Below are 27,954 nucleotides of genomic sequence, written 5' to 3' on the forward strand. Positions count from 1 at the left end.
TTCTCATTGTTGGCCTCTTTGGTTGCGATGTGCTTTTTCTGTCTTTCATTTCACATTGCTCTATTTTTTCTTTGTTTGTTTGTTTATTTTTAACTTTGGATTAGTTATGTCTGTGGAATTTTTTTTTCCTCTTTTACTTTAATTGTTCCTTTTTGCCTCTTCCATTCTAAATCATGCAAACAATTGTACTTGCTTTTGTAATATTTCAAAGTTTACTGACCAATTTTTTTCTCTGGTCTCTCTGTTTCTCAACCATTTTTGTTGATTTTTGTGTTTGATTTCATTTTAAAATTTAAGAAACAGTTGAACGGAGTGCAGGAGCAACAAGATCCCTCCCCACCACTTACTCATACAAGCCATTCTTTTCTACAAGACCATACCAGTCCTGGACAACAGCTCCGGTTACAGTGCCTGGGCCAGCCAAGTCAGGCTTCACTTCCTTATCAAGCTCTTCCTCTAACACGCCATCAGCTTCTCCGTTAAAATCAATATGGTCTGTTTCGACTCCTTCTCCAATCAAATCCACGTTAGGCGCATCAACTACATCTTCAGTTAAATCCATTAGTGATGTGGCATCTCCAATTAGATCCTTTCGGACAATGTCTTCACCGATAAAAACAGTTGTGTCACAATCTCCATACAATATCCAAGTTTCCTCTGGTAACCTCGTTAGAGCTCCCACAGTCCCAGAGGCCTCGCCTTTAAAAGGGCTGGCATCCAGTTCTACGTTTTCCTCCCGCACCTCTCCAGTGACTACAGCAGGGTCTCTTCTGGAGAGGTCGTCCATTACTATGACACCCCCTGCTTCCCCCAAGTCAAACATTAATATGTATTCCTCAAGTTTGCCATTTAAGTCAATTATTACATCAGCAGCACCACTAATATCTTCGCCTCTAAAGTCAGTGGTGTCTCCAGCTAAATCATCAGTTGATGTCATTTCATCAGTGAAAGTCACGATGGCCTCTTCTCTCTCATCACCTGTGAAACAGATGCCCGGACACGCAGAGGTAGCATTGGTCAACGGCTCTATTTCCCCTCTCAAGTATCCGTCATCGTCAACATTAATTAACGGATGCAAAGCCACTGCCACGTTACAGGAAAAAATTTCTACAGCTACAAACTCTGTGAGCTCTGTGGTTAATGCAGCCACTGACACAGTTGAGAAAGTGTTTTCTACCACAACAGCAATGCCATTTTCCCCACTCAGGTCATACGTTTCTTCGACACCATCAGCTTTTCAGTCTCTAAGAACTCCTTCCGCAAGTGCACTCTATACATCCCTTGGGTCGTCGATATCTGCAACTACCTCATCTGTAACTTCATCGATAATAACAGTGCCAGTATACTCTGTAGTCAATGTTTTGCCGGAACCAGCATTAAAGAAACTTCCAGACTCTAGTTCACTTACAAAATCAGCAGCAGCTTTGCTGTCCCCCATTAAAACATTGACTACGGAGACACGTCCTCAGCCCCATTTCAATCGAACTTCATCACCAGTTAAGTCATCTTTGTTCCTTGCACCCTCTGCCCTTAAGCTGTCTACACCATCCTCTTTATCTTCCAGTCAGGAAATATTAAAAGACGTGGCTGAAATGAAAGAAGACCTCATGCGGATGACTGCGATCCTACAGACAGACGTGCCTGAGGAGAAGCCATTCCAACCCGAGCTCCCCAAAGAAGGGAGAATTGACGATGAAGAACCTTTCAAAATCGTTGAGAAAGTAAAGGAAGACTTAGTGAAAGTGAGTGAAATCCTTAAGAAAGATGTGTGTGTAGATAACAAAGGACCGCCCAAATCGCCAAAGAGTGACAAAGGACTCTCTCCCGAAGATGACTGGATAGAGTTTAGTTCGGAAGAAATAAGGGAGGCAAGGCAGCAAGCTGCAGCGAGCCATTCTCCATCTCTGCCGGAGAGAGTACAAGTGAAAGCAAAAGCGGCCTCTGAGAAGGATTATAACTTGACCAAAGTTATTGATTACTTAACAAACGATATTGGGAGTAGTTCATTGACAAATTTAAAGTACAAGTTTGAAGACGCAAAGAAGGATGGCGAAGAGCGACAGAAAAGGATCTTGAAGCCAGCGATCGCTTTGCAGGAACACAAACTCAAAATGCCACCAGCCTCCATGAGGCCCTCCACCTCTGAGAAAGAGTTGTGTAAAATGGCCGACTCCTTTTTCGGAACAGATACCATTTTAGAGTCTCCGGATGACTTTTCTCAACACGACCAGGACAAAAGCCCCTTGTCTGACAGTGGCTTTGAGACAAGAAGTGAGAAAACGCCTTCAGCCCCACAGAGCGCTGAGAGCACTGGTCCTAAGCCACTCTTTCACGAAGTCCCCATCCCTCCTGTCATCACAGAAACAAGAACTGAAGTGGTGCACGTTATCAGGAGCTATGAGCCCTCAGCGGGAGATGCTCCCCCGGGCCCACCGGAGGAGCCCGTGTCACCGAAACCGTCGCCTACTTTTACGGAACTGGAACCAAAGCCCACCACCTCTAGTATTAAGGAAAAAGTTAAGGCGTTCCAAATGAAAGCCAATGGTGATGACGACGACCACAGCCGAGTTTTGAGCAAAGGCATGCGTGTTAAAGAAGAGACCCACATAACCACAACCACCCGAATGGTCTATCATTCCCCACCAGGCAGCGAAGGTGCCTCTGAAAGAATCGAGGAAACCATGTCAGTCCACGACATCATGAAGGCCTTTCAGTCCGGGCGGGACCCTTCCAAAGAACTGGCAGGTCTGTTTGAGCATAAGTCGGCCGTGCCTCCAGACGTTCACAAGTCTGCGGCTGAAACCCCAGCCCAGCATGCAGAGAAGGACAGCCAAATGAAACCCAAACTGGAGCGTATAATAGAAGTCCACATCGAAAAAGGTAACCAAGCTGAGCCCACTGAAGTCATTATTAGAGAAACCAAAAAGCATCCAGAGAAGGAAATGTATGTATATCAGAAAGACTTATCCCGGGGAGATATTAACCTAAAAGATTTTCTGCCAGAAAAACACGATGCTTTTCCTTGTCCAGAGGAGCAGGGTCAGCAAGAAGAAGAAGAGCTTACTGCTGAAGAGTCATTGCCTTCTTATCTGGAGTCTTCCAGAGTGAACACTCCTGTGTCCCAAGAAGAAGATAGTCGCCCTAGTTCTGCTCAACTCATATCTGATGACTCTTATAAAACATTGAAGCTTTTGAGTCAACACTCCATAGAATACCATGACGATGAGTTGTCAGAACTAAGAGGGGAGTCTTACAGGTTTGCTGAGAAAATGCTTCTGTCAGAAAAGCTAGATGTGTCTCATTCTGATACCGAGGAATCGGTTACAGACCATGCAGGACCCCCTAGCTCAGAGTTACAGGGGTCTGATAAGCGGTCCAGAGAAAAAGTAGTCACTGCCCCCAAAAAAGAAATCCTCTCCAAAATCTATAAAGATGTGTCTGAAAATGGTGTAGGTAAAGTGTCTAAAGATGAGCATTTTGATAAAGTGACAGTGTTGCACTATTCTGGCGATGTTAGTAGTCCAAAACATGCCATGTGGATGCGCTTTACTGAGGACAGATTAGACAGAGGTAGAGAGAAGTTGATATATGAAGATAGGGTGGACAGGACTGTGAAGGAAGCTGAAGAAAAACTGACTGAAGTTTCACAGTTTTTTCGTGACAAAACCGAAAAGCTAAACGATGAACTGCAGTCCCCAGAGAAAAAGCCACGCCCTCGAAATGGCAAAGAGTACTCTTCTCAGAGCTCTCCAGGGAGCAGCCCCGAGAAGGTCCTGCTGACAGAACTGTTGGCATCCAGTGACGAGTGGGTTAAGGCAAGGCATCATGGCCATGACGGACAAGGCATCCCCACAGCCGATGAGCAGAAAGCAGCCAGTCCGCCCAGCAGCCCGGAGAAGAAGGTTCTGTCCCCACAGCCCGACGACAGCAAGCCCACAGAGGAGACCCAAGAGAGCGTTTCACAGAGCAAGGCACCAGAAGGGCCCCAGTCTGGGTTTCAGCTCAAACAATCCAAGCTCAGTTCCATTAGATTAAAATTTGAACAAGGCGCACAGGCAAAAAGCAAGGACGTGTCTCAAGAAGACAGAAAGCCAGAGGGCCAGTCAAGAATCCCCATTAAAAAAATCCAGGAGAGCAAGCTGCCCGTCTACCAAGTGTTTGCTAGAGAAAAGCAGCTGAAGGCCGTAGACCTCTCAGACGAAAGCGTATCCGTGCAGAATGATCTGATGGTACTCAAGGCTAAAGACGAGCACGCGCAGAGCGGCGAGCTTGTCATAAATGATTCTGGCTCCGAGGATGTGAAAACACAGAGGACTGAAATGTCAAGTAAAGCCATGCCTGACTATTTTTCTGAGCAACAGGCTAAAGACTTGGCATGTCATGTGACCTCAGATGTAGCAACTAAGGGACCATGGGACAAAAAGGTCTTTAGAACATGGGAAAGTTCTGGAGCCACTAACAATAAGTCTCAGAAAGAAAAACTCTCGCATGTACTTGTTCACGATGTAAGAGAGAATCACGTTGGTCACCCTGACAGTAAGATTGTTGATCAGAGGAATGAGTTTATGTCTGTGACTGAGAGAGAACACAAGTTGTTAACGAATGGCTCTCTCTCAGAAATTAAGGAAATGACTGTAAAATCTCCCTCCAAAAAGGTCTTATATAGGGAATATGTTGTGAAAGAAGGGGGACGGCCGGGTGGGCCTCTGGAACAAGCTCCGAGGAGGAGTGAGAGCTCAGCCGTGTCGCACATCCCGGTCAGAGCTGCGGAGGGAAGGAGGATGCTGTCATCTGATATCCCCGATGGCTTTTGCGAGCAGTCGACATTCCCCCAACATGAACTATCGCAAAAGTTGCCCCGGTCCAGTATGAGTAAAGAGACGGTTGAGGCACAGCACTTTAATTCTATAGAAGATGAAAAAGTTACCTATTCAGAAATCAGCAAGGTTTCCAAACGTCAGAGTTACGTAGGCTTATGCCCTCCTCTCGATGAAACCGAAACCTCTCCCACCAAATCTCCTGATTCCTTAGAGTTTAGCCCAGGAAAGGAATCTCCCTCTAGTGATGTGTTCGACCACAGTCCCCTTGACGGATTGGAAAGAGTTTCTCCACTAGCCCAGACAGAGGGAGGGAAAGACATAAAAACTTTACCGGTGTATGTCAGTTTTGTACAGGTAGGGAAGCAATATGAAAAGGAGATACAACAAGGAAGTATAAAAAAGATCATAAGTCAGGAGTGTAAGACAGTACAAGAGACCAGGGGGACCTTTTATACAACTAGGCAGCAAAAGCAGCCTCCTTCTCCCCAAGGTAGTCCAGAAGACGACACTCTAGAGCAAGTTTCCTTTCTAGACAGCTCTGGGAAAAGCCCTTTAACCCCAGAAACGCCCAGTTCAGAGGAAGTGAGTTACGAATTTACGTCTAAGACACCAGACTCCCTCATAGCTTACATACCAGGCAAACCCAGCCCAATTCCCGAGGTTTCTGAGGAGTCTGAGGAGGAGGAGCAGGCCAAGTCAGCCTCCTTAAAGCAGACTACAGTGGAGGAAGTAACCGTTGACCGCGAAACGCCTACCGATGTCAGCAAAGACTCTAACCAAAGACCCAAAAGCAATCGAGTTGCCTATATTGAATTTCCCCCTCCTCCACCACTGGATGCAGACCAGATGGAGCCGGATAAGAAACCTCATTATCTCCCCGAAAGAGAGGCGGACATGATTGAAGTCAGTCTGCGGGATGAGCATGACAAGTACCAGCTGGCCGAACCGGTCATCCGAGTGCAGCCGCCCTCGCCAGTTCCCCCGGGGGCCGACGTCAGTGATTCGAGCGATGACGAGTCCATCTATCAGCCCGTCCCCGTTAAGAAATACACCTTCAAATTAAAGGAAGTGGACGACGAACTAAAGGAAATAACAAAATCCAAAGCTCCTGCTGACAAGCCTTCCAGCCAGAAGGAACTGGAAACGAATGGATCTGGAAAAGATCACGAGTTTGGCCTTGGCCTCGATTCACCTCAGAACGAAACCGCCCAGAATGGGAACAATGACCAGTCTGTCACGGAGTGTTCCATCGCCACCACGGCCGAGTTTTCTCATGACACCGACGCCACAGAGATCGACTCTCTGGATGGCTACGACCTGCAAGACGAAGACGATGGCTTGACGGAGAGTGATTCGAAACTCCCAAGTCAAACCATGGAAATTAAGAAAGATGTCTGGAACACGGAGGGCATTCTGAAGCCGGCCGATCGCTCCTTTAGCCAAAGTAAACTTGAAGTTATCGAGGAGGAAGGAAGGATGGGACCCGACGAAGACAAGCCACCTTCTAAAAGTTCCTCATCTGAAAAGACTCCTGATAAGACTGAGCAGAAATCGGGGGCCCAGTTCTTCACCCTAGAAGGCAGACATCCTGACAGATCGGTGTTTCCTGATACTTACTTCAGTTACAAAGTAGATGAAGAATTTGCCACTCCTTTCAAAACAGTAGCTACCAAAGGTCTAGATTTTGATCCTTGGTCTAATAACCGAGGGGATGATGAAGTTTTTGACGGTAAATCACGGGAAGATGAAACTAAGCCCTTTGGTCTGGCTGTGGAAGACCGCTCTCCAGCAACAACCCCTGATACAACGCCCGCCCGAACGCCAACTGACGAAAGTACCCCAACTAGTGAGCCTAACCCCTTCCCATTTCACGAAGGGAAAATGTTTGAGATGACTCGCAGTGGTGCAATTGACATGAGCAAGAGGGATTTTGTTGAAGAGAGGCTCCAATTTTTCCAGATTGGTGAGCATACTTCTGAAGGGAAGTCAGGGGACCAGGGGGAAGGGGATAAAAGTATGGTCACTGCCACACCACAGCCACAGTCAGGGGACACCACTGTAGAAACCAATCTAGAGAGAAATGTAGAGGCACCTCCAGTCGAACCCAACCCCAGCAGCCCGACCAGCGGAGAGTGTCAGGAAGGCGCAGCCAGTAGTGGCTCCCTGGAGAGATCGGCAGCAGCCACTGGCGCCACTAAAGTTGACCCCAAGTTGCGCACGCCTATAAAAATGGGAATTTCTGCATCCACCATGACCATGAAGAAAGAAGGCTCTGGAGAAGTGACAGATAAGATAGAAGCTGTGATGACCAGTTGTCAGGGACTAGAGAATGAAACTATCACAATGATTCCAAGTACAGCCAATAGCCACATGGGCACTAGGCCCCAGGAAAAACACGATTTCCAGAAAGATAACTTTAATAACAACAACAATTTGGATTCTTCCACCATACAGACAGATAACATTACAAGTAATATAGTTCTGACAGAACATTCTGCACCCACTTGTACCACAGAGAAAGCTAATCCAGTGAAAATCTCATCAGGAAAAAAGACAGGGGTACCGCAAGGACACTGTGTAAGAGATAATAAGCAGAAGGTTCTTGGAGAGCAGCAAAAGACCAAGGAACCGATAGGGATTAGGCGAAAATCCAAACTTCCCATAAAGGCCACCTCACCAAAAGATATCTGCCCACCAAGTCATATGCCAAACATGAAAGTGAGTAAAACGAAGCAGGTCAGTCAATCTGAGAAAACCAAAACCCTTATTGCTTCTTCATGTGTAGACCTAAAGTCCAGAATTCCAGTAAAAGACACACACAGGGATAACGCAGTTAGGAAAGCATGTGCCACACAAAAGCAAGGGCAGCCAGAGAAAGGCAAGGCCAAACAGCATCCATCCAAGTTGCCAGTAAAGGTAAGACCCACCTGTGTCACCAGCACCACCAGCACCAGCACCACCACCACCACCACCACCACCACAGTAAAAGTTAGGAAAAGTCAGCTTAAGGAAGTATGTAAACACTCCATTGAATATTTTAAGGGAATTAGTGGTGAGACCTTAAAGCTTGTGGACCGCCTCTCGGAAGAAGACAAAAAGATGCAGTCCGAGTTGTCCGATGAGGAAGACAGTACCTCAAGAAACACGTCGTTGTCCGAGACTTCCCGGGGTGGCCCGCCTTCAGTTACAACGAAGTCCGCTAGAGATAAGAAAACAGAGGCAGCACCTTTAAAATCAAAGAGTGAAAAGGCCGGCAGTGAGAGAAGGAGCAGTAGGAGGACTGGTGAGGACGAAGGCAGTCAGGTCTCTCGAGCACTCTTTGCTCACATCCTGGAGAACGAGCGTAGTTCGTAAACACTTTCCAACTTGTAGAGCCTAGTGCATGCACTGTCGTGATTGCCTGTGCGGTGACTTAACTGTAGTTTCTCATTCTGTCATTGTCATCTGTGTGCTGTCTCTACACTCTTCTCTATCCCTTTTAACCAAATGACACCGTAGGCAGCTAGGGAAGCATGCTGAAGATATTGGTGTGATTCAAGATAAGCAGCTTTTTTTTTCTTTTTTTAATGTACTAATGATTCTGTCAAAGTCAAAGCTCAGATGCTGAAATCCCATCATGGTGTTTTCACCGACGCGATGATTCTGTAACCGTTGTCCATTAGCTAGCTCGTCAGCATGTTTGATTCCATCACATTGAGCATCCATGTAGTCTCACATCTGGCCAGGGCAGGTGATAATCAAGTGAGCCATGTGCAAAGACAAGTGTTCATGTAGGTGACTAGGACACATGTAAGTGTACAGTGTTAGCATTAGTCTCTCTGTAAAATCTGAATACTGCTAAAAAACAATTTTCCGGTATCGTGTCTTTCTTGATGATTATTTTAATTAAGAAATTGTAAATCGTAGGTCCACAGAGTCCATGTGAACGGACAGATATCAGGATGGCAATAGTAGCCGATCACCTGGGACTTAGTTGGACAGGTAAGTGTGTACGCTCCTGAGTGAAACAAATACCGTTTCTTAATTTCTTTGTCTTACTCACAAGGGGTTCATTATAAAAAAGAGAAACAAGCAACAAGTAGAAAACAAAATGAGACATTTTAATCTTCCTTGATTCTACCTACCCAGAGAAAATTATCGATAATACCTTACATCCTGTGTTTTTCAAAGCTTTTTTGATGCATATACACTAAAGAATAGAAATTTAAATCTTCCTTTACCTTAAATGTAGGCACTTTCTTCACATTGCCATTTCTGATAATAGAAGGTAACATTTTACCTAGTAGTAAATTTATTTTCTGGAGTCAAGAAAAACACAACTAAGGCCTATGACTTTTAAATAATCCAAAATTTTAAACATGGTCTATTCCCTTAGAGCAGCTCTCTTAGGCAACCGTTCAATTAACCCATGCCTGTGCTTCCCAAATGTTAATCACTCTTGAGTCATCTTCACGGTTTTTATGATATACACAGACTATCTGTATGTTTATTTACCTGAAAGTTTTAAGTGGACTCACTCTTACACCCAAAGATTTATTTAAAAGGAAATCTTACCTCTTTGCTAAAGGAAAACAAAGATCATTTTCAATAACTACACAAACAAGAAAACAAGGGAATGAGAGGAAGTTGAAAATCTGAATTACAATTTTTTAAGTAGGATACATGTTCAGAAACCCATTCAATTTACAAAAGTCATTGGGTTTGGTGAGATGAATGAAACTGTTTATAATCCGTGTGTAGAAAAGGAATATTTAGCTTGATTTCACTTCATTATAGATGAAGATAAGATTCTGTGTCATTTGACAATTCTGCTTTGTAGATTTCACATTAAATGGGCCTCCAAAATCCTACATCACACGAATCAGAGAACTTTCAAGTTCTAGAGGTTGAGTGTATGTTTTTAATACATAGCCCAAAAAACAGAATAGCTTAAAATACAAAGGTTAACCATTGTCATACCTAAGTCATTTTGTATACCCTCCATGATATTCTATGCTCAGGGAAGTGATTATCTCTGTTATTAAAATATGAAATATTTTAATATTAAATATTTAAATATAAAATATTAAAATATGAAACCAGATAATGGCAAACAAGGTCAGCTACATTTTCTTCCTTTAAATGGCCTAAGTCCTGCCCTCACCCCCAACTTCCTGTTTCCTTCCACCCAGCCTCTGCTCTCAGGCACACTGCTAACAACCAGGAGCCTAGTGATACTCTGAGAAGACAGGTAGTTGGTCATCCTTAGCAACTTGTTGAGACTGAGTAGCAATTCGTTATGTATAAATATTTGCTAACATAAAATTAATAATAATTATATTTTAACATCAGACATTATGATCTGAAAATATATTGGAGCAAATGTTGGTTTTGCAGTGTTATATGCCCATACTATTAGATTACTTACCTTAGACAAATCCAGTCATTAAGTCTGTCAGAGCAAATTTTTGGAGAAGATGTGACATAAAGCTATTAAACTGTAAAATTCTTAGTGACAGTGTGTCTTTGCTTGTCACTGGCTCACTAGACAAAGGATACAGTTGGGTCATAAAGGGCTTGTTGGGCAGTAAGGAGTATTGTCTCTTAAAGCACAAAGGGATGAAGATCTTAGAAAGAAATTTAACTTTTATAATTCGAATTACTATCTGCTCAGTAAAGATTACCATTAAAATTATCATTTAGAAGAGCAAATTTAATCCTGTCCCTCAAAACCACTGTGAACATCTTCATGTACCTTGATTTTTATATAAAAAGCTTTAAAATGTTATATACACCATGTAATTTTTTGGTTTTTTTTGTTCGTTATTACCTAGTTTCCACAAAATGGCATATTCTATGATCTTGGTTTTCACGGATAAATAACATCCCGTATACATATTTTATAACAGTGTTTTTCTAACTTTGGGTCACAGTGCACTCCTGAGTCATGAAATCAATACATAACTTTGGTTTTGTTTTTAATAGACTAGAATGGAGAGAAATGTCTGTGTCTCATGTGTATTAAGGCTAAGTTTTGCTTCTTGAAGATCTGGTTTCATTTATATAAACATTGCCCTCTACAATGTACATCTATCTAACAGCAGGCCATGAGCAAACAGTTCACAAGCTGCTGCATTAACTCAATGAACTCTTCTTTTGTTCAACATTTGGATTGTTTTCCATTTTTTAATAGTACAAGCCTGAGATAAACACTCATGTGTAAATCATTGTGCCCAGCCCAGTGTATCATCACGATAGTTCCTAGAGTGAAATCACTTGAGTTTTTGAGCCTCTGAATACATTTCTCCAAATGCTAGAAATAGTTAAGCCAGGTAGTATCTTAACCAATTCCTTTTCCCTGGGAGGGTTTTTTTTTCCCCATTTATTTCTGGAATCACTCAAAATAATTACCTGAGGACTTTTTTTTAACTATACAGGAAATATACAGTGAAAAGTGAGGCTCCCTCTCATCTTCGACTCCTGGTTTCCTCTGCCAAGGCAGCCACTGATTGTCACACGTTTCTTGCCAAAGACACTCTGATTGACAAGGTTGAGTGTACGGGTATAGACATTTAGATGGACACAGAGCTATTTCCTTTTTCTTTGTTATACATGTGGCTGCATAGTGTAGACAGCAATCTGGACTGTGGTCATCATTTAACCTCCCATGGGGAATTCCTGAAGGCACACTCCCAGCATCTCTTGTGCTGTGTTCGTGGGTGTGTATCCTAGCCCATCTTACGTGAGGCTTGAACAAAGTACAAAGAATAATTTGGCTGAGTGAAAAGAATCCAGCAACATCCTCTTTGTACAGCTCAAGAATCTTTATAAAAGAATCTCTTGAGAGGGAATGTAATTGTAGCTAAGCAGTTAGGTCAGGAGAGTGAAGTCACAGCTGGTGTGTCATCACTGTTCCTGTAAAAGCAAGCATGTAACGAGTCATGCTCGAGGCTGGACTGGGTTTTACGATGCAGTTCCTTTTTGTGTGTATGTAACAGTCGAGCATTACGTTTAATGAAACATAGGTGATAAAAGCAGAATGTGAAATCTTAGTAACTCTTTTTCTTTTCTACAGAACTGGCAAGGGAACTGAATTTTTCAGTGGATGAAATCAATCAAATACGTGTGGAAAATCCAAATTCTTTAATTTCTCAGAGCTTCATGTTATTAAAAAAATGGGTTACCAGAGACGGAAAAAATGCTACAAGTATGCTGACATTATATTACTTTGACTTTCAAAACTGCCTATAGTATTTTAGATAAGCCTACTGTTAATAAACTAGAGTAATCATAAAGTAATAAGTCTTTTGAAGTTATACGTGTTTAATTTAGCACTAGTATTTTAAACACCTGTCTTTAGGAAGCTTCTTAAGAAAGCAAGTGGTAGTGAATTTTTTGCATTTTTGTCTTTAGTTCTCTCCATGACCATCAAAAGTGAAAATCGAATTCTAGCTGCTAAATCCTGGGGTAGTAGTCAGAAGCACTCAGAGGCTACTGCTGTGGCCAGAGCTAGATGCACAGGGAGAGAAAGAAAGGAGGATAGGATCAAATCATTTCATTCAGCTTCATCTGTGCTGCAGAGACGTCTCCAATATTTTTGGGTTCCTTTTGGTTTGATGCTGTTGGGGTAGGGGGAGGGGAGAGTTGCTGTACTATGACAAGTGCCAACCCACGACAATGTGGAATAAGTTATTGCGGGGTTTGCCTGTGTCAGCCTGACCTTAGTAAGTCATTAAAATGCTAAGCATCAAATATGAGGATGATCTATTTTGACAGTCTAAAAGGAGAAGAACATGTTTAAAATTGTAATAGATCCCCTTGTAACTAAAATGAGTCTGGCTATTTTGAGGCCCATCTGCTCAGCATCTTACAGTGGAATGAATGTTGCTGTCACCCCACACAGCTTCACCAAGTGATTCTTAGGACCCTGACAGGACTTCCCTGTAACATCGAGCTTTCTGAGCCCTCCGGATGGTGATTTGGCAGAGCTGCAGGGAGGAGGAGCTAAAACTCTAGGCGGGTGGAGATCACTGTGCTTTTGTGTGGATATTGTGGTGACGGCGGAAAATAATTTAATCGGGTTTTCAACCCTGTTTTCTCCTTTTTCAGCTGATGCCTTAACTTCGGTCTTGACAAAAATTAATCGAATAGATATAGTGACTCTCCTAGAAGGACCAATATTTGATTATGGAAATATTTCAGGCACCAGAAGTTTTGCAGATGAGAACAATGTTTTCCATGACCCTGTTGATGGTAATTGAATTTAGTGTTCCTATTTACTTAATCATTTGATAAAATTTGAAAGTGTGTAGGACGAGGCAGTCGCTTAAAACTAACTAAATTGTGATTTGCTTGACTTAATTTCTCATTTTCACAGCTCTTTCTCTGCTAGAGTCTGCAAATAAACACTCTGCTAGAACAAACTTAATAAATGTCTATTACAGAAAATACAAATAATGGGGTATAAAAGCATAAATTAATTGAAAGAGTTGGTATTTCGAATATTTTACATGACCAAGTGGAAGAAAATTTAATGTCTAGAGAATGCATTGTTTTTGTCATTTTCACATTAACCTAAAAAACTAGTGAACTCTTTTATTCACATATTGATAAGACCAAACTCTAAGCTATCTTTGATCAAACAACCAAATTACTGGGTCAAGTTTTAGCATATAGTGTACACATTGTTAAATAAAATGGTGAGTTCCTGTCTGGGGCCAAGTATTTAAGCAAGTACTGAAAAAATCTAGTGCATCACTCAAAAATATTTTTTACTTATTTAGCATTATTTTATCTTTAAATGGTTCCATTTGTTGTTTGGAAAAACCCTGCCTGATCTATCATGTATAAAAGTCAGTGTCATTTCTAACTCAGTGAGCACAGATGTCACTAATAACATAGTAAGTCCTTTTCGACATTAGCTTAATTTATATAATAATATTGTCATCTTTCCTTCATTGTGTAAATTGGGGCTTTTCTAAAATCAAAGTATCAAGTCAAGTATAACAAAATCTTGCTATGTTTTTCAAGGTGCTTGTCTTCCTTTACGAATGGAAATTTATTCCTATAATGAGTTTTGAGTAAAAAATGATGATGGTGTGGAGGTAGAAAGAAGAGCTTGGGATATTTTTCTACACGGTTTTGAAAAATATGGTGTTTTTTTACCCATTTTTAAACTGGCAGAGTTAGATTAACAAAAACCAACAGCTTCTTGTTTTACATATATTATGTAACAAAGTTGTCAACTTCTTTAAAAAGTTTATGCTTGCTAAAGTTAAAGTCAACAAAAAATTTAAAGCATACCTTATTGTCTACATAACATTAAGGTGATGGGGAGTAATGTCAAAATTCATTTCATTTTAAGCTTATAAATGCCACAGAACCTTGGAAAAAAGCTCTCTTCAAGCCCTCATCTTACATGTGAGGCCATGTAATGGTAGCCAGTCTCTTTTTGCACTAGCAGTAGACCATTGTTATATCAAATTCTGAATTATTGCCAAGTTATAGTTTATGGAATCTTTTAATATTCTTTTTTGGGAAAAAAATTAAGAAAATAGCTAACAAGGAGGAAAAAAATTAACAAGCAAGATAACCAGAAAATAATGGAAATAGTCAACCAAATTGAAAGCTTTATTTATTTTTAACATTGTAAAATCAGAATATCGTTAAATAAATTCACAAGAGTTTTTCATGGTCGCATCTTAATATTTTTTATTTCTTATTTTACAAATTCATAGGGAACTTTAGGAAGGTGTGTATGAAGTAAATTTCACTTAGGCAGATTATCAACCTCAGCTAATCTCAGCTTTTCAACAACATTCTGGTTTATAGGTGACTATACTTACCTATAGCAGTTTGAATTTACAACAAAAGCTAAGTTGGTATTTGTCATGGACTGATGGGAAAATTAGGCTGTAGTTTTGTGGACCATTAATTCAGAAATGTGCTTGGCTGCCTTTTTTTCCTGTCTCTCCTCTTCTTTGAACTTTTACGAAACCTCCTTTCCTCACCATGACCAGACCATTGTTGACTTCTCTCTCTGCTGAAGGAGAAAAATATTCCCTTTGTCCCCACAGCAAAGGTTAAAACAAGGGAATTGTTCCCTATTTCCCCTCTCAGTAGGCTGGTAAATAAACCTCCGTGTTTCACAGTATTGTCGTGAATATCCAGAGAGCTCTTTGCAAAGGGCTTTCTTCCTGTCTCTGTTGTGTATCATTTTTTTTTCTCTTTATTTGACTTATGGTTCTGAGTGGACCCCTATCACCAAGTTCACTAAGACCTTCATAAACACCGCAAACCTTTCATCTCTGTCACATTATGACACCTGAAAATTTTCCTTGGAGTCTTTTCTACTTTATCTGCCTTTCAAATCCTTTTCCTAACATCATATTGGATTTTTTCCCCAGTGCTACTGCTCTAAGATCTAATAATAATTTCCTTCCAAAAATTCAATTTATTTTTCTTCACGTTAAATTTCAAGTGAAAAAAAAAAAAGAATTAGAGTTGGATAGCATTGTTCATATGTAAAGCTCTTAAAATAAGTTATAAGTGACTTATTATAAAAATTGATTTCTTGTGGCTTACTGTATGCAGTCCACCAAATATGGATTTTGCATGCTAAAAGTAGATAATAAATTTGGCATGGAATAAGTATATCTTATATAACAAGAGCTAACTTTGTATTGTATTGAATTAGTCTGTGTATTTAAGTTACTGTATTATAATTATCAAAATTGATAGAAATCATTTATATCTTAATTAGTATTGTTTTATTATAGTTTGTGCTAGTCTTTTATTTCATTGTATTACATTTAATTAAACTAAACCAATAAATTTATGAACATTATTCTGTAACTCATCATACATTTTCATACCTGATATAATTTAATTCATTCCATGTGTTTTGTTTGCTATACTCTAATTCATTCCAGTCAGTCCGAATGTACTGTCTTCCATAGGTTATCCTTCCCTTCAAGTGGAACTGGAAACTCCCACAGGGTTGCACTACACACCACCCACCCCTTTCCAGCAAGATGATTATTTTAGCGATATCTCTAGCATAGAGTCTCCCCTTAGAACCCCCAGTAGACTGAGTGATGGGCTAGTGCCTTCCCAGGGGAACGTAGAGCATTCAGCAGATGGACCTCCCGTGGTAACTGCAGAAGACACTTCCTTAGAAGACAGCAAACTCGAAGACTCAATGCCTTTAACAGAAATGCCTGACGCAGTGGATGTAGATGAGAGCCATTTGGAGAATGTCTGTCTGAGTGAGTATCCTCAATACCTCGGAAGTATGTCTGGGGTCCCAAAAGATGTTAAACCAGCAAAGCCCTCGAAACAGCCTAGTAAAGTAGGAGTATGCTCTGAGCAGCAAGAGAAAGGAAAATCTGGTCCTGATGAGGAGATGACGGAAGAGAAACTCAAATCTCTATTTGAGGACATTCAACTTGAAGAAGGAGTAGAGTCTGAGGAGATGACAGAAGAAAAAGTACAGGCTATTCTTAAACGTGTTCAGCAAGCAGAACTGGAAATGTCTTCAATTTCAGGTTGGCAGAACGAGACATCAAGTGGAAACCTAGAGTCCCCTGCTCAGGCTCGAAGAATAACTGGTGGGTTACTGGAACGGCTGGATGACAGGTATGGCTCCATTTTGGAAAAAAGAAGAGCGAATCGCCGTTTACGCGTTAGTGAATCATTTGTTTTAAGTACCTGCTTTTTTAGCAATTACTCTTCTTTGCTAAATCGCCATTCCAGTTTGGGGATAATGCCTGCCTCTAAGGTTGGTTCATTCTGCTTATCCAGAGAGGAAAAGTTACATGACATCTGACTCTGGAACCCAGCTCAGTTCTCAAAGTCATAGTCATGAGTTCCAACCCAGTGCTGGTCTCCACCCTGAGTATGGACCCTACTTAAAAGAAAACAAAACAAGGGTGTCTGGGTGGCTCAGTCAGTTGAGCATCTGTCTCAGGTTGTGATCCCAAAGTCCTGGGATCGAAACCCACATCGGGCTCCCTGCTTGATAGGAAGCCTGCTTTTCCCTCTGCCCCTCCCCCTGCTCATGCTCTCTCTCTCACAAATAAATAATAATAATAATAAAAATCTTTAAAAAAACAAAACATAAAAACAACTACTGTTAGCCTGAAGTAAAATGCAGTTTTACATGCATGCCAAAGATGTTTATGTTTACTTTAGAAAACTGCTCTTTTCTAGTTCATTACTTGTATTACTCTTTTCACAAGGCCAATAAGGAATGAGCTTTCAAAATAGTGTAATAAATAAAACCCCATGTCTTTTAGAAATATGAACATTTCTATTGTTTCCTGACCTCAAATGTAATACGCTTATTTTGCAAACTTTAAAATACAGTTTTAAGAAATCAAAACCCCATCATTTAGCAATAACCGCCATTAAAATTTGGGTAGATTTCTTTTACATACATCTTTCTAAATGTCTTTTTTTTTTAATTTTTTTAAATTATTTTATTTATTTATTTGAGAGAGAGCGAGCGAGCATGAGAGGAGAGAGGTCAATGGGAGAAGCAGACTCCCTGCCGAGCAGGGAGTCTGATGTGGCACTCCATCCCAGGACTCCAGGATCATGATCTGAGCCGAAGGCAGTCGCTTAACCAACTGAGCCACCCAGACACCCCTCTAAATGTCTTCATGTAGAAAATGCAGAGAAACAAAAAGTCATCTGTCCTCCTACCATACTAAGAAAATACTTAACATTGTATATCCTTCTTTTTTCCTACATGAACATTTTACGTAATTTGCAACATTGCATATATAATTTTTCACTCCAGATAATATTGCCATGGTGGCAATTTGATTACAATCAAAATAATTCCCTAATCATGAGTCTAGTTCTTTTTTGTAGTTGACTTAACTCTAGGAAGGTGAGTGAGAATCTAGGGCCCTTCAGACATTGGTTCATATCCCCCAGCATTAGGTTTGCATTTTGTGGCTCTGGATGAATTCCTAAGCTCTAAGAATGTCCGTCTAATCAGCTTTAAAAACTGGAACCTCAAGCAGGTTAACAGATTAAAAAAGAAAGCCTGTGGAATGGCTGGAGTGTGGAATGGCTGTAGACATGACTGGTACAAATAGTACCAGTCAATAACAGTTGGCATCATTTTTGCTTATGCATACATCAGATTAAAATATATTGTACTTCAGTAGCAACTAGGGATAACCTCAGGGGTTTTTGCATCCAACTTGTTTCTTTTATAACCATATTTAATATTTTCGTATTGCTGATAAGCTTCTTGCTTGATAAAAATTCCCAAAGAGGGAGTTTATAACATTTTGCAAAAAAGGAGTCTACAAAATTCCTTTAGAAGAATAAGACCAAAGAATTCTGTGCTCAGCCTACCAGACTGTTGCAAAGACAACAAATAGTATTATTTTTGATGTCTGTGTTCTGATGTAATAACATAATCTATACTTGCATAGCAGGAAATAGATACATTTAGATTATAGCGTCTTCACTCTGTGCTGGGACTGTTTGTCCTCACACATATGGAATAAGGTGTGCTGTTGATTGGGGATTGTTTATATAGAATCAGAATTTGATTTATAAGAATACACACCTACTTACATATGCATGATATATATCTATATGATATATATCATGCATATAAAATATTCTGCTAGTTTTCACCTTCAGAATTCTACAGGTAATAAAGACAGTAAAAACAGTGAGCAAGCTAGAAAATAAAAATTGGAAATCAATTTAAAAGAAACTATTGGAAGAGAAAGATTGTTAACAGTTGAAAAGAAAATAGTCCTCACAGAATTTGAGAAGTGACCGGTGAGCACCAGCACCCACTCACCAGCGGGAGTCAGCAGAGATCAGGGGAGGGGAAGGAGGAGCCCCAAGTTAAGGGTGTTAGGGTTGCAGAATCAGGATGGCAGCATTCACAACTGGAAACTCATCCAAAGACTGGAGTGTCGGTACTTGGGGATGCCAGAGCTCTCATCACAGGAATGCGTTTGATTCTCTGCCAGCAGTTTTTTCCACTGGCAATGTGAAAGCCTTTTGCAATATCCTCCTCTTTTACATTGGTGGGTCTGGAATTCTCCGTGAACCTCTCAGGATGACTTTTTAAAATCTCAAATCCAAGTAGCTGTAGCAATGCAATTAAACAAAACAAAACAGAAACAAGGGCAGCATAGCTAGACAGTTTGGGAATTGGGGTGTGGGGGAAGCCTGGGGCCTCACCCGCAAACCCAAACCCATGATCGCCCTTCACACATTAGATTTTTTCATGCCTTTCTATTTCATGCCTATAAAAGTGGCTTCAAACGTGGTTGTTAAAAATTTAGAGCTTCTGAAGCCCATCTTCAGCCATGTATTACCATCGTAAATTTCCACATTTTCTCATTTGCAGCCCTGATCAGTGTCGAGATTCTATTACCTCATATCTCAAAGGAGAACCTGGAAAATTTGAAGCAAATGGGAGCCATGCAGAAGTCACTCCAGAGGCAAAGACAAAATCCTACTTTCCAGAATCCCAAAATGATATAGGGAAACAGAGTGCTAAGGAAACTCTGAAACCAAAAATACATGGATCTGCTCATGTGGAGGAACCGGCATCATCGCTAACAGCCTATCAGAAAGCTCTAGAAGAAACCAGCAAGTTTGTAATAGAAGAACCTAAACCCTGTGTGCCTGTCAGTATGAAAAAGATGAGTAGGACTCCTCTGGCAGATGGCAAGCCAAGGCATAATGTGCACGAAGAAGAGGGGTCCAGTGGGTCTGAGCAAAAGGTATGCAGTCTAGTTATCTGATACACTGTCAGTTAAACTAAGAGTACTAATGCTTCCCATCCTTTGATTAATCTTGTGATGCTGGTTCTTTACTATTTCCCAATTATCAGTGCTAACACTAATGGCGGGGGTGAAGAAAGAACTAGGTAACACTCATGCTATTTGATTATATTTTCATTCACTGAGTAGGAAAAAGGAATATGCATGCCTTCAGCCATTTTTCAGGAGAAAAAAAAGAACTACAGAGAAGTTACGCTTAAGGTCCAGTGGCAATTTTTGTCTAGGATTTGGATTTGGGCTTCCTAACTCCCAACCCAGTCGTCTGTCTTATGGAAGGAGGATAATTATTCTGACTTTTCCTGGTTCTTCTAAATAACTTAAAGAGTTTATAGATGTGACCCACCTAAGAGTTCTACCCTAGAAAGGCTGTTATCTGAAAGTGTGTTTTAAAAATTAAAGAAACCCAGTGCCCGAGCCTGAAATGAGGTGGGTATATACACTGTTGCTTGACTGCATTGAGAAATTTGAAGTTGGACGTATCATTTTAATCATTTTTATATCTAAGTTGAAAATTTTCTTAATATTTGTTTCTCGTAATTTTGAAGCCTTAGTGTCCTAGAATTACTTGCTTTTGCTTTGTACTTAAACATGTGTTTGTGGTAGATTTTTTTTTCATTCTTTGAGATTTACCACTTTTAGATATTAAAAAAATTCTGAACTGAAATTTATAACTCATAGACGGATAAAAGAAAATAAAAGTTAGTTCCATTTCCTACATTTTTTACTGCTTTTTGCTCTCTCGGTCTTGTCTTTTCCCGGACCATGCGGTAGGCATAGGCCAAGACATGGACATCTTGGAATAGTAATACTTGCAGTTTTCCCTAAAACATCCAGTGGTGCTTAAGATCTCCTGCAGTGTTTGGGATTTAAAAGAAACAAAAAAAAAACACAAAATTATTTTGTAAGCTAGCAAGTCCATGATGAAGTTGTGGTTTACAAAAACTTTATTAGTAAACTCCCAGTCACTCGGAAGCTACTGATCGGCTAGCTGGTCAACTAATCATATCCTTTCCTGGTCCCTCTGCAGGCTAGCTGCTGACCGGTTTCCCACATGTTAGGAGGGAACGTGAGAGGAAGTAAAGTTCTCAGGCCTTCCTTTCACTTCCTGACAAATGGGTTTTGAGTATTGATTTCTTTCAGTTAATTCTTAGCATATTTAAGCAGTATGACCTTGGATGTTCCCCTTTTGAAATGAGTCCACAACACACAGAAAGAAGCAATAACATTGTGATGTCTTAACTATGAAAGTTTACCATTAAAAATCCATAGAGAAGTTCTGAAATCAAATCATCATCTAAATATGAATAAGCAGTTGTGTGTGTGGACACATCGGCCACTGGGGAACCAGGGAGAAGGCAAAAGAGGGTTTGAAAGAAAAGTCTTAACCCTGAATGGAAGCTCAGCTGAGTCCATCAATACTGGAACATAATTAATTACTCATCAGTACTGGAATATAATTACTCTTAGAAAATGTTTTCAAATTTCTTATGAGATTGTGCTTTTGGTCTTGTCACTAGTCCTATTCTAATGCCTAAAATCTTTTCATGAGCATAAAAGTTCTTAACGGAGTTAAAGTTTCTGGGAGTTTCTGATCTCACAAGAAATCCAAACATGTTCAGGTTGTGTCTTTTGTGGCTAGACGGGAGTAGAGTAGTAGCAACCAAGTAAGTCATCTGATGTACGATCTCAGAAAACAGCACCCTTTTTGTCCCCTAAAAAATCAGGTCAAAAGTCCGGGTGCGGCTCTTACACGGATGACTGCCTGCTGTTACAAGGTAAACTTCTGCTCTTTTCCACCTCTTTCCATGCAGTGACCCATAGTAAAATGTACTGAAACAACCCCATTTGTCTGTCTACTAGTTACCCTCTTTGCCAGTTCTCGAGAATTCTCTAAAAGGAATTGTGATTGAGATTCTACTAGCATCTTCTGTCCACCTTTCACCTTCAGATTAGCAGAGAGTAGAAACTGAAACATTGGCCAAATGGCCTTTTTTCTTTCTGTAAGGGACTAGTCTCATGATTCTTGAGAGGATTATAATGCAATTCATGTCTAGGTTTGGTAGTGTTTATATGCACATATGTTCTGCTTTTCAGTTTACCCAAGTGAAAACCTCTCCCCAGTTTACAATTCTGTGTATGAATAATTCAGATTGAATTTTCTCTTTTGCCTCATCTAACCTGTTGATTCCTGAATGCTGACTGGGAATTCTTTTCTTTCACAACATGAATTCCTCTTATTTTTTCTGACGTTCTGAGCTGTTTCAGTGTCTCCTTTCACAGTACTGGGATCACTGTACATTTTCTGAATTTTATAATCTTTTCTAAAACATTTTAACAGTATCAGGGAACTTAGTAGCCAATATCTTTGCATGGAATAAGAAACTTGAAAACTCTTCCCTTTTAATACCATATCATTCAGTTGGGTATTTTGTTCAGGTGAAATTTCTTACAAAGTTAAGGTTGATATTTTATTTTGAAGTATTTGTTAAGTGTAACTTGGGTGAAAAGTGACCTACTTTATTATCTATTTGACAACATTTCATAATCACTTTAGCCAATACTTGTACCTCCTATAACAATTTTTATTCCCCCCAATTTTTACCAACACTGCCAGTGATTTTTCCAATGGATATGAATTGCAGTTTCTATCTCTAGGACTCTCAGATTTGGGGCAACTACCAAATTTAGAAAATAAAATGCCAGAACTATTTTCAGAATTCCACCATTAAAATTTAGAGATAAAATCATTCAGTAAATAGTCTTCACCATGACAGTTAAGAAGAAGCCAGAGATATTTGTCCCTTTGAGTTGTGAACTGTGTGGTAGTTTTTCCTTTGTCTCATCCTTACTGTCCAAAAATTAAAATTTTGTGTACTTCCTGTATTCTTGTCTATACCATCTTCTTGTCTGTCAGATGTTTTTTCTGTCCTCATTTCATATAAGATCCTTAAAATAAAACTCCAAGTTTTTACATGTTTTACATTATTCCTTCATTCATTTGCATAAACTCTTACTGAGCACCTATTGTGTGTTAGGAGAAAATTATGCTGCTAAAAATCTCCTGATAAAAATATACGTGACACATTCTACTCATGTCAATTCTTTAATTTCATAAAAATCAGAAATCCTATACCTGTTTCTGTCGATCAAGTGAAGCATGGCCATTCAGGTCAAATGTGTAGAGATTTAAAACAAATTTTAAATGAATATTAATGTTTCTTCAAACTAATAATGAGTAGCATGTAGTTTCTGATACCAAAATGTCTCATAGTTATTTTTAATTAATGTAATTACATTGATCTTTACTATATATGTGCACATAAAGATCAATGTAATTAAATATATATATTAATATACATACACACATATATGCATACATATATAGAGTCATTTCATTTAGGGTCCTGCTCAAAATTTTCTTCCACTTACATTTTTTTTTTTTTTTTAAGATTCTCCCAAATATATACCATGATGTTCTTAGCAGGGAAAACCAGCAAGTGAAAGTAATTCTTTTTTGATTTCCCTTCTCAGAATGTCTTTTATTTTAAATGTGATGGTAAAATTATACTAAAAAATGCATTTATCAGGACTTGAAAGACAGTGAGAGTGATTCAAGCTCAGAGGAAGAACGGAGAGTCACTACCCGCGTTATTCGCCGGCGTTTGATTATAAAGGTATCCTGTAGCCAGATTGTGATGGGGCATTGCTCTGGGATTAGAAAGTCCTTCCTTTTGGTCTTGAAAATTCAGCATGCTTGATAACTAAGCAGTTCTCTATATGTTTCTTTGCACATTTGAAAACTTGTAAGAACCACCACCAAGAGGAAAGGGTCCTGTGCATGGTAGTGAGTGTTCTGTCTAGGCCTGTGTATGACTTGTGGCAGCTGTAATTTTGTCTAAGAATTCTTGGCATTTGTATCCTGTTTTCCCTGAAAAAGCACTGTATGTGAACAAAGATTTTTATCTTGGTGAGAGAACAGCTTGTATCAAATGCAATGTTCAGTGGAAACGTCAGAGGCCACAGTGAGCTATGAGGTCAGATGGAGAAGGACAATGAAATAATGAAAAGGCCCCCTCCTCAGTCTCAAATTCCTACTGCCTGAACAGATCTTGAGTAAAAATCAGTTCTTTATTACCAATCAGTAGCTGAGAATTTGGAGTTATAGCCTGGCATGGATATCGGTGACAAAAACAAAATCAGACAAAACCTGAAAAAGGCTTTAACTTGACTAATATACAGAAAATCAGGCTGTATTTTTAATTATAAGAACCATTTCTTACTGGAAGTGAAAAATATTATTCCCCCCTGTTGCAGCACAGTTGAATGCAATGAATAAACCTTCATTTCCCCCACGAAGGCGTTTGGAAGCCCTGACTTTGTATGCCTGGTCAGGTCCAGCCCAGTGCTTTTCACAGTCTGCTGCTTGTCTTCATTACTGTCTTTAGAGAAAGGTTTCTTGATGTTAGAATAACCGACTGCAGAAACCCGGAAGCCATTTTCATCACACGGGCCTTTGAACGTGGTCCAAGTAACTTGAGGCTCCTTGGTGGACAGCTCTGGAGAGAAGGAAAGGAAGAGAAATATCTGTTGAAAAGCATTTATCAGATTCATCATCCCTTTCCAAAGTGTCAGGAGACCCCCTAGAGAGTAGAGAAGTTGGCTTAGGCAGCTAAAACTTCTTAATCCTGCTGTTTGTACGTTTCACGTAGATCAGATGAAAGAAGAGCAGAAAATCTGCCAAATTTGCTCTAGTGTAGGTTTTCTCAGGCTCTGGAAGCATTAGAGAAGAAAGTAAGTCCTTGTCTAAATCTTAAACCATCCCCAAATCAATCAATAGACAGCTTTAACATTAAAAAAAAAAAAAAAAAAAAGCATGAATCACTTCTTTGACAATTCCATCTAGGCAAGCCAAGTTACTTATTGGTATCCAGCATATTTGCAATTATTCACCCTGCTTATAAAATCCTCATAGTCACCTCCCACACATTTGCTGGGATTAGGGAAAAGAAATACTTAATACAGGTTTTCTGAAGGAGTTAAAGCTATACTCTTTGCTCAGGCAGGCTTTGCCCTTTCCAGAATCAAGGTCTTCAAGAAATAGTATTTTAAAGTGAAACATCCAAAAAAGTGCACCAGACATATCATCTTATAACTTGCCTTTTATGCCTAACGTGCATCATACTCCTGTTGCATCCAGATCTACCGCATTACTTGTAAAAGCTGCTCATTATAAAAGCTGAATCTTCTCTCTATAGGGCAGAAGAAAATAATCCTGCAAAAAAAAAAAAAAAAAAAAACATAAAACCGCCAAAAAAAAAAAAAAGAGAGAGGGAGAGGATAAAGAAGTTTTACTCTGAAGAATACAAAAACAAAACAATAAAAACACAAAACCCACCAGATCAATGAGGGTTATTTCTCTTGGTCTTCTAGAATTCTACACGTGCATTAGCAAGTTAGCTTTTAAGTAATTTTATCAGAATGTGTTATTTATATATTTGAACTTAATAGATAATTATGTGAAATATATAAACATTTTTATTAAGAGCTTAAGTTTAAAAGACAAAATTATATTATGATGGCTTCATAAAACAGAGAAGTCTGTTCTCCCCAAAACCCCCACTTCTTGAAGTTGGTGTAATTTTAGGGAGGTTGAGTGGAATGATCAGAGCATGGGTTTGTAAGTGAGGAGAGCGCTGTATAAACAATAGAATCAAACTTGGAGAAACCAAAAGCTAGAAAAAGTAGCTATAATTAGAATTGGAGGCTATAGGTATGATAAAAAATCATTACAAATTACATACATAAGAATCTGTTTACTCTTTTTCTGTAAGATATTTTGGGCTTTTGGAAAGGATCACACTTCTGCTGCGTTTCTCTTCACTCTACATGTTGGTATCTTTCTAATGTTAAAAGAGTTTGAAATTACTGTAGTATACGGTACTTGTGACATGGGAACCGCCTCTGCCAAACACATAGAAGGAGAATGTTACAATGGAAAGGGATCATTGATACTAAAATCACTTCTTTTCTGAGATGACAAAAACCAAGGGACTGGAGAACAGTTGGCTTACCCATAACCAGACAGAGCAGCAAGTAGTCTGGAACCCCAGAACCTGACCTCTAGCCTTCCAGTGCACTGCCTTCTACCTGCCTTTCCCTCAACGTTACCTTCCTTCTCTTCTAGAACAAATGATAAAGGAATAACTTTTCCTAGACCAAACTAGGCACTTGGCCATTTAAATGTATCCAGTGGCATGGAACAGGGCAGTCATGGGCTGTCTCTCCTGAAAGTTATCTGATGGGACTGGAATGCTGAGAATTTGGCCTTGTTCATGGAGGTTGTCCAGCCTTGGGCTGGACCAGCATGTTTATACTATTTGCCGTAGTCATCCCTCTAGCATATAGGCTCTCAAAGTTGAAAACTACTTTGGGGTTGTTCCTTCCCTCCCCCAACTATCTTGGGCTGCAGTGTCCACACCAGCAGGGGATGTGCTCAGGGCCTCATGACTGCAAGTCAAGGCCAATCTGTCTTCTTAGCCATTCAGTTTGTACAACTGGTGGAGTATAATTTTATAGTTTTTTTCTTTAATTACATATCCACTTCTTATCAAGTTCATTTTTATTATTTTTTTGTTTTTACACTGCCTATTTTTTACATTTTTTTTACATTTTACATTACATATAATTTACATTTTTTTTTTTTTACATTGACTCTTTTTTTTACATTGACTATTTTCAAGTCCCTAAGGAATGAGTCAAGTGAACAAACTCTTCCAGTTGGGGGATTTTTAGATATTATAAGCACATCCATTTATTTCTATAATTTGAGAAATCACAATGGTTTCAAATGCTTAGAAGTGTTTTAATTAGTAGCTAGTAAATTAACTAGTCCTATGAGCTTTTTTATATAGCATTTTCTTAGCAAAGTCAGTGATTACAAAAGGGAAAACTTTAACTCACAGCCAAACTATTATGGAGTTTGGTAAAGATTCAAGTAACTGAATTATTATTATATAATTCAACTGTATTTTTATCTCTACTTCTGAACATTTTTTACTAACTTTTGGATTAAGAGTTTACATATATGTTTTCCCCAAATCAAGCAATCAAAAGCATATAAAGTTTGATCTACTCATTCCATTTCCCAGCGGTAACCACTGTTTATGAGTTTCAGATTATTTTTATGTACATGTATTGATATGTGTATGAAATGTATGTATACGTTATGTGCATGCATATGCACACACATCCCCAGCAAATGGGTTTTTCAGAATATAAAAATGGGTTACACCATCACATACTGCTTAATAACCTGCTAAGTTATATCTGTCACAACTGTGATATCCATCCCATTTGGGGGGAAAGTTTAAGTCCTAATGTTATAAACATCAGAGCAAATTGGTACATCTCGTGCTGTTATTCCCTCCTTTTATTCAAGGACAGAGGAATAAAAATTATGAAATGCAATGCTTCCAGCAGAGGTCCAAAGGGAAGAACAGCTAGTCCTCATTAAGGTGGCCACCAGAATGCTACTGTGACACCATATGTGCTGTAATTTTCCTTTGAAATAGGAAAGATAAAAGGGGGGGGGGGTGTATTGCCAAAAATAGTGTCATCAACAAGACCTGGGGGGAAATTTTGCTCAGTTAAAAGTACAAACTGTTTTCTAGAACTTTAGGAACTAATTAGAGATTATTTTCTGTCATTTCTGTCATTAAAGAAAGGCCCCCAAAAGACCTCCCCTTGGAAACACTTGGTCCCTAATATATTTGACAGAATTAAAGATGGATTATTTTTTTAGAACATGTTTCCTGACTCCTTACTGTCTTCCCTCTTCATCTAATCAGCTCCTAACTAATCTGCTCCCTCAGTTTAGTGAGTTTTCACATCACCACACAACTTACTTTGGCCTTATTAAAGCACTAATTGACTGTATTTAATGGCCACTGAAGGGTGCCTGGGCGGCTCCGTCGGTTAAGCGGCTGCCTTCACCTCAGGTCGTGATCCCAGGGTCCTGGGATCAAGTCCCACATTAGGCTCCCTGCTCAGGAGAGAGCCTTCTTCTCCCTCTCTCTGTGCCTACTTGTGCTCTCTATCTCTCTGTCAAATAAATAAATAAAAATCTTTTTTAAAAATGGCCACTTAAGAGTGAGAGAGGTATCTTTATCTTTAGCTGTATACAAACAGTATGAATTTTCAATAGGAAGCATGAAAATGCCCCACATGCCAGAGTAGATCTCAACAACTTATATGACTTGTTATTTATAAATAGGGCTTTGCTTGTTTCTAAGGCTATTAATATAAATCAAAATTCTTCACGTATTCTC

General features: G+C 39.6%; 1 protein-coding gene across 13 annotated transcripts in view; it reads left to right on the plus strand.

The window, feature by feature from the left end:
* The window catches only part of ANK3 (ankyrin 3), a 670,144-nt gene that overhangs the window by 625,072 nt on the left and 17,118 nt on the right, over window positions 1-27,954 (plus strand). For 4 of the 13 annotated variants that reach the window (XM_032842453.1, XM_032842476.1, XM_032842456.1 and 1 more), the window contains 8 exons: window positions 298-2,880; window positions 8,727-8,801; window positions 11,875-12,006; window positions 12,909-13,052; window positions 15,758-16,436; window positions 19,189-19,567; window positions 21,352-21,402; window positions 23,215-23,301. In XM_032842453.1, coding sequence (XP_032698344.1) covers window positions 298-2,880; window positions 8,727-8,801; window positions 11,875-12,006; window positions 12,909-13,052; window positions 15,758-16,436; window positions 19,189-19,567; window positions 21,352-21,402; window positions 23,215-23,301 — 4,130 coding nt within the window. Of the gene's footprint in view, window positions 1-297; window positions 8,104-8,726; window positions 8,802-11,874; window positions 12,007-12,908; window positions 13,053-15,757; window positions 16,437-19,188; window positions 19,568-21,351; window positions 21,403-23,214; window positions 23,302-27,954 lie in introns of all 13 variants that reach the window. The other 9 variants (XM_032842487.1, XM_032842497.1, XM_032842505.1 and 6 more) reach the window with 5 other exon arrangements.

Source organism: Lontra canadensis, unplaced genomic scaffold (assembly GCF_010015895.1).
Source record: "Lontra canadensis isolate GAN:19392208 unplaced genomic scaffold, GSC_riverotter_1.0 scaffold3, whole genome shotgun sequence".
Taxonomy (NCBI): domain Eukaryota; kingdom Metazoa; phylum Chordata; class Mammalia; order Carnivora; family Mustelidae; genus Lontra; species Lontra canadensis.